The 11616-nt window shown below is 40.7% G+C and overlaps 1 protein-coding gene across 1 annotated transcript; it reads right to left on the bottom strand.

The window, feature by feature from the left end:
• Positions 1-7521: 7521 nt before the first annotated feature.
• On the bottom strand, positions 7522-11339 carry LOC123461700 (diacylglycerol kinase kappa-like). The gene is given in 2 exon segments (XM_045153516.1): positions 7522-10883; positions 10886-11339. Coding segments are annotated over 2 exon segments (3708 nt in total). The 3' UTR covers positions 7522-7629.
• Between the last annotated feature and the right edge of the window lie 277 nt (positions 11340-11616).

The raw sequence follows: 11616 nt of genomic DNA, 5'->3' as shown, positions 1-11616 counted from the left end.
ATGACTAGGAATGTAGAACATTTCTTTAGATGTTTATATGCCATCTGTATTTCTTCTTTTGAGAACTCTCTAGTCCATTTTTTAATTGGCTTGTTTGATTTCTTATTTAAATTTTTGAGTTCTTTTTATATCCTAGATATTAATACTCTATCAGATGTAGAGCTGGCAAAGATTTTTTCCCATTTTGTAGGTTGACTCTTTGCTTTATTCAGTGTCCTTTGCTGTACAAAATCTTTGTAATTTCATGAGGTCCCAGCAGTCAATCTGTGGCTGTATTGCCTGAGCAATTGGGGAAATATTAAGAAAGTCTTTGCCAAGACCAATATGTTGAAGAGATTCCCCTACTTTTTCCTTTAGCAGTTTGAGAGTTTCAGGTGTGATGTTAAGGTCTTTAATCCATTTGGACTTAATTCTTGTTAATGGAGTGAGAGAAGAATCTATTTTCATCTTTCTACAGATAAATATCCAGTTTTTCCAGCACCATTTGCTGAAGAGGCTGTCTTTTCTCCAATGAGTATTTTGGCATTTTTATTGAATATCAGGTGGCTGTAGCCACTTGGACTTGCATCTGGGTCCTCTATTCTGTTCCATTGATCTACATGTCTGCTTTTGTGCCAGTACCCTTCTGTTTTTGTTACTATGGCTCTGTAGTATAGGTTAAAATCAGCTATAGTGATACAACCAGCCTCATTTTTGTTGCTCAGTATTATTTTAGATATTCGAGGATTTTTGTGATGCCAAATGAATTTTTGGATTGTTTTTTTCTATTTCTGTGAATAATGCCATTAGAATTTTGATGGGGATTGCATTAAATGTGTAGATTGCTTTTGGTAAGATTGCCATTTTCACAATATTGATTCTTCTGATCCAGGAACAAGGGATGTTTTTCCATTTAAGTGTCCTCTGCAATTTCTTGCTTGTGTGTTTTATAGTTTTCATTGTAGAAATCCTTTACTTCCTTGGTTAGGTTTATTCCAAGGTACTTTATTTTCTTTGATGCAATTGTGAATAGTAGTGATTCTCTGATTTCATTCTCTATGTGTTTGTTGTTAGCATATCTGAAGGCTACTGATTTCTGTGTATTTATTTTGTATCCTGCTATTTGGCTGTAGGTGTTTATCAGCTCTAACAGTTTTCTGGTAGAGTCTTTAGGGTCCTTTATATATACAATCATGTCATATGCAAGTAATGATAACTTGACCTCTTCCTTTCCAATTTGTACCCCTTTTATGTGCTTCTCTTACCTTATTGCTATGGCTAAAACCTCCAGTAGTATATTAAATAAAAGTGAGCCCAGTGGACACCCTTGTCTTGTTCCTGATTTTAGTGTAAAAGCTTCCAGTTTTTCTCCATTTAGTAATATGTTAGCTGTAGGCTTGTCATAAATAGTCTTTATCATATTGATATATGTTCCTTCTACTCCTAGTCTCTATAGGACTTTTATCATGAAGGGATGTTGGACTTTGTCAAATGCTTTTTCTGCATCTAATGAGATGATCATATGATTTTTTCCTTCAATACATTTACATAATGTATTATATTTATTGATTTGCATATGTTGAACCATCCCTGCATCTCTAGTATAAAGCCTACTTGGTCCAGGTGAATGATCTTTCTGATACATTCTTGTATTCTGTTTGCCAATATTTTGTTGACAATTTTTCCATCTATGTTCATGATGGAGATTGGTCTGTAATTTTTTTTGTTGTTCTATCTTTGCCTGGTTTTGGTATCAGGGTGATGCTGGCTTCATAGAAGGAGTTTGGTAGGATTCCTTCTTTTTCTATTTTATGGAAAAGCTTAAGAAGCAATGGCATTATTTCTTCCGTGAAGGTCTGGTAAAATTCAGCAATGAATCCATCTGAGCCTGAACTTTTTATATTTGGGAGATTTTTGACAAATTCTCAAATCTCCATACTTGTTATAGGTATATTGAAGTTATTAAACTCATATTGATTTAATTTAGGTAGGTCATATAAATCAAGGAAATCATCCATTTCTTTCAGATTTTCATACTTAGTGGAGTATTTTTTCCTAGTAGTTCCCTATGATTTTTTTAATTTCTCTGGTTTCTGTTGTGATGTTACCTTTTTCATCACTAATTTTATTAAATTCTGTCTCTTCTCTCTTTGTTTTGGTCAGATTTGCTAAGCGTTCATCAATCTTGTTTATCCTTTTTTGGGAGCATATTTTTTTTAAAATTAATTAGTTTTGTATTCAGCAAATACAGTCAGTTTGGTACCATTATTTGGCTCATCTGTAACCTACCCCCTCCACATAGCCCTTCCATGTTGAGGTATATGGGTCATGCATTGTGGAGTTAGTCCACAGTTATGGGTATGATAAATGTCTCTGCATATCCTGACCCAACATGTGGCTCTGACACTCTTTCCACCCCCTCATCCGCAAAATTTCCCTGAGCCATGTTGGGTTCATTTTTGGTCTGCTTTAGTGATGATGTGTTGGGGGCCTCTGGGGCTCTGGTTCTCTGATTTAGTAGAAGTTGGTTTTTCTCTGTGTTGATCTCCTTCCCCCTTGTACTGGTATCCAATTCATCAGGAAAACAGCACCCTTGCTTGTTTCACCAATTTTTCTTAGTTTCAGCTGGGGCCCTTCTGAGGTATGATGGGTGGCTCTCTCCTTAGGATCTACATCTATCTGTAGAAGAGAAGTAGATTCTCCAACAGAAAGTAAGTTAGCACCAGGACGAATGAGATAACCCTTATTTTTTTTATAGAGAAATTAATAGTTGTAGGCCCTCTTGTAGCCCATGATTGATGGTAGCTTGATAATGGAGAGTGGGCTTATGTTTGGATATGGTTCTGACTTGTTTCCCAGCTCCAGCTATGGGTCCTGTACCACTGAGGGGATCAGTTAGCCAAATCAAGAGCATTTGGTTCCCCACCATGGCTGTGTGCCACTCTTGCACTAGTGTGGGCATCACAACAAGTTATTTGCTAAGTAGGTTAGACCATGAGTTGCTTGAACAGATATTGGTCCTAAATTTTCTTCCAGTATTATTCGAGTTTCTGGTATTACATTGAGGTCTTTGATCCATTTGGACTTGAGTGGAGTGCATGGTGAAATGTGTGGATCAAGTTTCAGTTTCCTGCATATGGTTATCCAGTTTGTCCAGCACCATTTGTTGAAGATGCTGTCTTTTTTCCAGCCTATATTGTTTGGGCCTTTGTCGAATATCAAGTAGCTATAGTTGCTTGACCCAAAGTCGAGGTCCTCAATTATGTTCCATTGGTCTATACTCCTGTTTTTATGGCAGTACCATGCAGTTTTTTTTATTATTATTATTACTATGGCTTTGTAATATAGCTTTAGATCAGGTATGGTGATGCCTCCAGGGATATTTCTTTTGCTGAGTATATGCTTGGATATGCAAGGCCTTATGCCTTTCCAAATGAAATTTGAGATCATTTTTTCTATCTCTGTGAAGAACACTGTAGGGATTTTAATTGGAATTGCATTAAATCTATATATTGCCTTTGGTAAGATTGTCATTTTCACAATGTTAATTCTGCCTATCCAGGATCATGGGAGGTCTTTCCATTTTCTCAAGTCCTCCTTAATTTCTTTTTTTGCGTGTTTTTATATTTTCATTGTATAGATCTTTCACTTCCTTGGTTACCATTATTCCTAAGTATTTTTGTTGTTGTTATTGCTATTGAAAATGGGACTATGTCCCTTATTTCTCTCTCTGTATCTTTGTCATTTTCATATAGAAAGGCTATTGATTATTTTGCAATGATTTTGTATCCTGCTACTTTGCTATAGGAGTTAATCACCTTCAGGAGTTAGGGAATGGAGTCTCTCAGGTCTCTTACATATACAATAATGTCATCAGTGAATAGAGGTAAATTAACTTCTTCCTTTCCAAATTGTATCCCTTTTATTTCCTTCTCCTGTCTTATTTCTTGAGCTAGAACTTCCAGTACTATTTTTAAAAGCAGAGGTGAGAGTGGGAAACCCTGTCTTGATGCTGATCTTTTTTTTTTAATTATGTATTTATTTATTAAAATATTTTAAGAAGCAATACTTTATTAACTTTGAGGACTGGTGCTTGGGGGAAAGATCAATAGGCACACTTTGTAGACCTTTTCTTTCTGCTTTCTTTCTTTCATTATATGACTCTTCCCACTTCCTCCCCCAACCAGCCCTTAACCCTGCTGCTTATTTGCAGAGACATCTGAGGAAACATAAAATGCAGAATTGAAAACAACTAAGTGTTACAGATTAGCACACAAATAGACAAATGCAATTCTACAACCCCTTAACCAATCAAGATTCCTTTTTCTGTGGCAATGTGTGACTAGGTCTGGATGCTTTGGTATTACTCTCTGTCAGTAATGCAACTAAAATTCAACTGTGTCTTGAGGGAAGATGATGCTGATCGCCCAAGTCATTTTTTATGATCTTTTGAGTTGTAAATTGAAAATCTCTTCCTTACCGTTCTTTCCCCATTGAATAGAATATGGGTCCTTTATTGAATAACTACTGACCCTCTATAATATCAACTCCAGAAGTGGTTGGTAGCAGATTAAAACTATTGATGCTTCCTTCTCTTCATCTTGTCAGGAATTATCCATTCAATCAGTTCTACAGAATGTACTACCAAATGTGCAACCAAGTACCAGGGATTTGACTCTTAATGATTTCTGAACATAACTGGGATTGATACTTGGTTCCTGGTCCCATCACCTGAGCCATTGCATTGCTACGAGTAGTTAATAATGAAGAGCTGAAAGGAGCTAAGGGGCTAAAGCAACTCTGTTGAGAAAGGGATTACTTTTTTCTTTGTTTTCAACCAAGCATATGCATTAACAAATTCTCAGCATTCTGCCTTTTTTCTTCAGAAAGGAATGGTAACTAAGCAATTTAAAAGGTAACCATGCCATTTAGCAAGTTAGCATGCTCCAAAACTTATCAATTCTGCCCCCTATTTGGCTCTAGCCCCTCATAAATCCTACTGGTTCATTCTATATCATTCTAACTCAGGTGGAAGGACAGGAAGAATAATCAGGAATCCAGATGGGACAACAGAGAACAAGATCTATAGTACTTCAGCAAAATAAGCATGAATGGAATTCCATTTCAGTTGACTATCATCAGTGTAAAAATAATTACAAGACATGGCCCTGCTTAGTCATTGCCAAGAGAAAGCTGCCATTTCCCAGGAGAACTTTCTGTTTCCTCAAATTTGCATGTTTGGAAATTATCCCTTTTGGACAAAGCCTCTTTTGAGATCAATGCAATGTAGTTCCCAACTTGGTGTGTGTAAAAGTGTTGACTTGTGCAGCCAAAGAGGAGCCTAGTTGACAATAACCGTGACCTTGCTTATCTGATCTGATCCCTTCTCCTGGGAAGTAACAGTGATAGAGGTAAAAGCCAAGATGCAGTAAGAACATGCTCCCCACTCTAGTGCATATAAATGAGTGCATTCTGATTCTTCAAGAAATTTAAAATGTTTTCTACCATCCTTTTCCATTGGCTTTCTTCTCAAGTAGTAGCACTAGAGCTTCTTTTTTGTTTGGCACAGCTATCTGACATCTGGGGACTACCCCATTGTTAGTATTTTTTTCCTTGCCCCTGAAGAGGTGGAACACAGGTGGCTGGTTTAAGTAGATTAGGCTGGTGGAATTTGAGCATTGAGAACCAGTGATAAGAGTCTGTATTATGCACCTTGATGAACTAGCCATTGGACTGAGTAAGATATTTGAGCACACTAAGTTTCAGAAATGGGGAGAGGTCTTTTTTTCTGGGTAGGTTTTAAGGGACAATTACAGGGTTAGAGTAGGGGTGAGAGACAGGCTAGAGAAAATCCTGACTGAGATAATACATTTAAAAAAGTTTCAGTTGGGTATGGTAGCACATGCCTTTAATCCTAGCACTTGGGATGCCCAGGTAGTAGGATCACTGTGAGTTTGAGGCCAGCCTGAGACTACATAGTAAATTCCAGGCCAGCCTGGGATAGAGTGAGACCCTACCTCAATAAAGGTTCAAATTAATATTTGGAGCACTTTTCAGTCAGTAGTTTTCATGAGAAATTTAGAAGAACTTTGGGGATACAGAGGAGTCATGCTCCCTTTGGTCATTCTCAGTGTCCCTCAAGGGAAAGGGTCAAGAAGGATATTTGAAGTTGATCTGGAGACTGACCCAACAGCCTGTGTGGAAGATGCAGGTCAAAATTGAGCTTATGAAGAAGGGCCTAGTCTGTGGTTTTTTTTATCTGGCAGTCCCTAGCTTAGGCAGCTAAGTAATGGAGCCCATGATCTGGTTGTTTTGTGTCATATTTTTACTGAAAAAAGGTGCACTACAGTTTGGGTAGTGGCTGATCTAGAGTCCAGGGCAACTAGAGGGAAAGTGGCAGCATGCCAGCTTGGTCTCTTTCTGTAGGGCATTGGTCTTTGTTCCCTTGTGTGGCCTGGCTCAGAATTTTTAAGGGGGCATCAGAATCAGCTGGGCTATGTATGAAGTCCCAGCTATTTCTATGATGATAAAAATGCACCAAAAGATTAAAAGCTCCACCAAGAACTATGGAATTGGTAGAGGAGTGTGTGTGTGTGTGTGTGTGTGTGTGTGTGTGTGTGTGTGTGTGTTGTGTAGTGTAGTGTAATATGGGTGGAAAAGGGATTCCTGCATTAGCACAATGAATTAAAGGGTCACTTAGAGGTTGAGTTGTATTTTCAGTTCTTAAAAAAAATATATATATATATATATATATATATATATATATATATATATGTATGTATATATGTATATATATATATATATATATATATATATATGTATATGTATATGTATATATACACCTTTATGTCTCTATATATAATCTATACTGCAGCACAACAGCAAAACATTTAGTTAAAAACCCAGTGAGAATCAGGAAAACACTCCATGTAGACATGCAGGCTAGGATCATGGCAATAAGAAAGGAGCCTATATGGTTGCCATGAAGGGTGAGTTCCAACAAATGAGCTCACCCAGCTACCAGAGCACCACCTGGACATGTGCAATGATATACACACAAAGATGAGAGAGGAGGGGGGGGGGAGAGTTAGAGGTTTCTGTATCTATAGGGAAAGATTTCACATAGTCATTGTAACAGACAAATGGATAAGCTCTCAGAACCTATTTCTTGTGTTAATAACCAACTATGAAAGATCTTCTGAAATTTCAGGTTGAAGTTGGCAGGGATTTTTGGAGAAATACAACCAAGCCTAGATGTCCTACCTCCTTTCTTCTTTGAGTCTGCCAATCATTCATTTCTTAGTGTCAGAAGTTTCCCTTCCAGTGAGAGAAACTCACTCCCGTATTTGAATCCTAAATCCCAGAACATTCAATAAAGAGCTTATCACAATAAACAGTATACTTGCTGAGTATGAATGAAGAGAAGGAGAACTGAACAAGACAACTCAGAACAAGAATCTTTGGCCAATGAGAAAAATGTAAACCTCTAAGGAGACCTGATTGTCCAGGGAAACATATTAGAATAAAGAATTGTAGGGTCTTTCTTGATGGTGCTCATGTTTGTTCTGAAATCATTTAGTTCAGCCTTGATTGAGGTTTTGAGAATTTCAGTAGAATTCTAATGGTGTGAGTTCTTCCCGGTTTCAAGGACTACAGTTGAGAATTTGTTGGTGTTGGAGGATCATCACCTATTGCTTCACCTTTATGGTTTCTGTGATGCCACAAATTACCTAGAAAACCATGAAATCTTCTACTTGATTTAGGTTTTTCTTCCTCTTCTCGCATTTTTTTCCCTAATTTAGGGAAATTAACTTTCAGCCTGTGACTTCTGCTGTCAGTGTCTGAAGATTTTTCCACTGGAACAAAGATTAGATTCATCCAGTCAATCGCCAGCAGTTTTTCAATCTCCTGATTCGTGGCATCCAGGGCAGTTTGTAGTGCAGCTTCATCTTCAGAATTTCTCAACTCAATGAGAGTACAGGAAGCAGCGCCTGCCTCATTGACACTGTCTTGGCCATAAAACATATCATTCAGGATATTAGCACTAGCATTCACAGAATCCATGAGGACAGACACATGCTGGTGGACCTTGCTCAGGTCATGGAGTCTGCTAATGAGGTTTTCTGCAAGCCGAGCTAAGTGCTGCATCTGGACAAACTCCTTGTCAGAGAGGCTATCTTGTGATTCCTGGGAGTACAGTTGGGGTTGAAGGGCAGCTTGAATTTCATTATGCTTACATTGCCACATTTTCATTGAGTTCTCAAAGTCCTGAGCTCTCATTAGCATCTGAGCACCATTCTTGTATCTAATCTTGATAAGGCCTGGCCTTTGAACCCAGGCCTCCCCATCCACCTACACTGGGATACCTTCTTCACCATCAATGGTTATCATCACTTCCTGGCACTGAGCAATGCGATGATGATGAAGGTTGACAATACGAGACATGGCCATCTGCACAGAACCAAAGATTGCCACTACTTCCAGCTTCCCATCATCAATTGCAGGAGCCTCATATTTTGTGGTCGCTGTATTGCTTCCCCAGAAATTTACACCTCCGGCATAGCTGGTAATGTTGAGTACTACAATGCCTTGCAGGTTTGGCAAGGAGATGACTTCTCCATCACACTCCAGATGCACTCGTTCTTCCAGTTTCCTGTATGAACGCTGCAAAAGTTCCTTACTTCCCAGTAGGCCATACCATATTTTGTTCTTAAGGCGGCTATTGTATTGTCCTGGGTGTTCTTCTCTTCTAGTGTTGAAGTCCAGAGAAATTTTAGCATCTAGCCCAATTCCAAAGTAGTTGTTCATGACACATTTTTCTTTGAAGCATATTGCTTCAGGTGTAAAATATAAGTGTTTCAAGTCAAGATTATCTAAGTCTTCACTTTTGAGAGAAGGCATAGAAGACCAAGTGCCACAATGAGAACGATGTCTTGGGCTCGCCTGGTCAAAATCCTCTGAGTCATCATCTCCCAGGAAGAAAGCTGACATAAAGTTCTTGACTGATATTGTCTGTCTGCTCTCCTCATCCAGAACTTGTTCAACCTGGAATATGATGAGTTTCAATGATTTCTGGAGATTCTGGGCCCTTGTGACCAGCTCTAATTTGGACTTGGCTATGTGGTCTAGCTGAGGGGCGAAGGGCTTTCCTTCTTCTTTATCACTGTGTGCATGTATTGCAGCACCTGTCTCAGCAGAGGTAGCTTCTGCCTCCTCAGTCAAAACATCAATCAGGACACTGAGCTTATCATACATTAAGTCACTTTTCAAAATCACAGACTCTACTGTTGTATTATTCTGTTTTATCCTACTCCAGGCCTTTACAATATCAGCCACAAAATCTTCTACTGCTGAGCACAGAAATCTAGTGGCAATAATTATCTCCATTGGGCACTTGGCTTTCAGGATTTTGTTCAATTCGGTGGTTGCAGTCACTAAGTGATGGATAGCTGCAGACTCAAATCCTGGTATGTCCATTTCAACCTGTCCTTTTAGCAGTGGGAATTGCCTAGGAGTCTCACGTATCATCACACTCCATCTGTCTAGAATCCTCACATGAGCTTTCTCTACTCTATTGAGAATGTCCAGCAGTGACTTGCTTTTGTTCCAGAATGCACCCCAGCCAAGGACACGGGACAGATCATTGCCAGTTCCAAGTGGGATAACAGCAAGCTGACACCATTCATGCAATCCAAAAGTGTCAATCGTAGATAAGACCCAGCTCACACTGCCATCTCCACCACAAACCAAAACATGAAAACGAGCAAAGTTCTTGAACATACACAGGCCTGCTTCAGGTCCACTTTTTGATAGGTCAAACACTTGAGACGGATTAAGGTATTGCTTGAATTTTCAGAGGAAGACGATCCCTTGATGATCGCCACTCTTGGAGTTTATGAAGATAAGCAAGGGACATGAACAGGCAGATGACCAATCAATATTCCAGTAGTCTGATGATACTACTAGTTGGCCATTGCCTTTGGGATCGCTCAATGCAGTGGGAGGAACGATTGATGAGCGATGACTCCCGAAGCAACATTCCTTTGAAAACCGTCTCTGGCAGCCGTTATGCACTGTAAAACTGCACCAGAGACAGAGGAAATCTTGCAGTCTTCGATAACTACCACAGCTTTCATGACATACTGCACATTGAGAGCTTGCAGGTATGTTTCCTTCTACCCACTGATGAGGCATTGTTTGTATTTCATCAGCAGGTAGAAGGAGGTCATCAGTGATGGACAAGGTATTCCATTTGCAGTCTTTGCTTGCTCTCAAAGCACATAATCTGTGAGATTTCACTTTGCATACTTCACAGATGATGGCATCTCGAGATAAGGCAGGAATGCTCTCTCGACAAACATTGCAGAACTGAATTCTGGAACTGTGGCTGGAATACCAGTAATGCATTCCAATGAGGAAAGGGTTGTTTTCTGCTGCAGGTATCTTACGGACTTCTCCCTGTTGGACAGTTTTTATGACATTAATCCATTCTTCCATGTCTTTCCGGTTGGGTGCAGCCAAGGTGACTTTATGTTGTGGTGTGATAACAGAAAAGCCATGATAAAGATTTCTACAGCTGCTTTCTGCCAAGGCCACCTGAGACAGGTCAATTGTTTCAAAGTGTACAAACGAAGGATGGTGTGCAAAGTGGAGTTTTTATACTTGAACCAGAAAATATCTAAGCTTCCATCTCTTCAAGGAGCTGCAGTTCTTCAACAGAGGTCCTTCTTTCAGTATTTTCTTTATTCTGGACCATGTCATTGGCGTTCGGGGTGATGGCAGTGGCGAGATCTTTATACCTCCCTCTCCGGGGACCACCGGACACTGCATTAGACATGGTGCTGGACTCGGCTTCGAACAAGACCTTGGAGCTGGCTCAGAGCACAGCTCTAGGGCCTGTTGGCAGGTTCTGGGGGCGGCTCTGTGGTCAAGTCTGGAGCCTGACGTGAAGCAGGTTCTGAGGTCGATTCTGGGACCTGTTCTGAGAAAGAGTCTGGGGTCGAGTCTAGGTAAGGTTTTAGAGCCGGCCCTAGGGCTGGTTCTAGGACCGAGCCTGTGGCTGGCTCTGGGGCAAGTTCTGTGTCTGGCTCCCGGGCTGGCTCTAGGGCCGGCTCTGGGGCAGGTTCTGCGTCTAGTTCTGTGGCTGTTTCTGGAGTCGCTTCCAGACAAGGTCCTGGAGCAGGCTCTGGTACCAGTATTGGCGAAGGCTCAGGGAGCGGTGGAGGAGCGGGTGGCGGAGGAACCGTTGGTGGAGCAGGCAGCGGCGGAGGCCATGGTGGCCGCGGCTCGGGGGACCCTCCGGGCTGTTCTCCATCCTCAGGCGGGGCACTGCCCTGAGCTGGGTCAATTGCACGGTCCATGGCTGCACACCGCCTCAGGTCCGGGCAGCCTGTGCCCCAGACCTGGGAGAGCTAAAGAGCCCTCAGGCACCTCGCCTATTCTTATCCGACATCCCTTTGAGGGGTGCCAAACTTTCCCCCCATGCGCTCCATGGCTGGCTCCCCAGTCTTTTTTTTTTTTTTTGTAATTATTTATTTATTTATTTGAGAGCGACAGACACAGAGAGAAAGACAGATAGAGGGAGAGAGAGAGAATGGGCGCGCCAGGGCTTCCAGCCTCTGCAAACGAACTCCAGAT

Source organism: Jaculus jaculus, chromosome 1 (assembly GCF_020740685.1).
Source record: "Jaculus jaculus isolate mJacJac1 chromosome 1, mJacJac1.mat.Y.cur, whole genome shotgun sequence".
Lineage (NCBI taxonomy): Eukaryota > Metazoa > Chordata > Mammalia > Rodentia > Dipodidae > Jaculus > Jaculus jaculus.
This window is presented reverse-complemented; position numbering and strand designations above follow the sequence as displayed.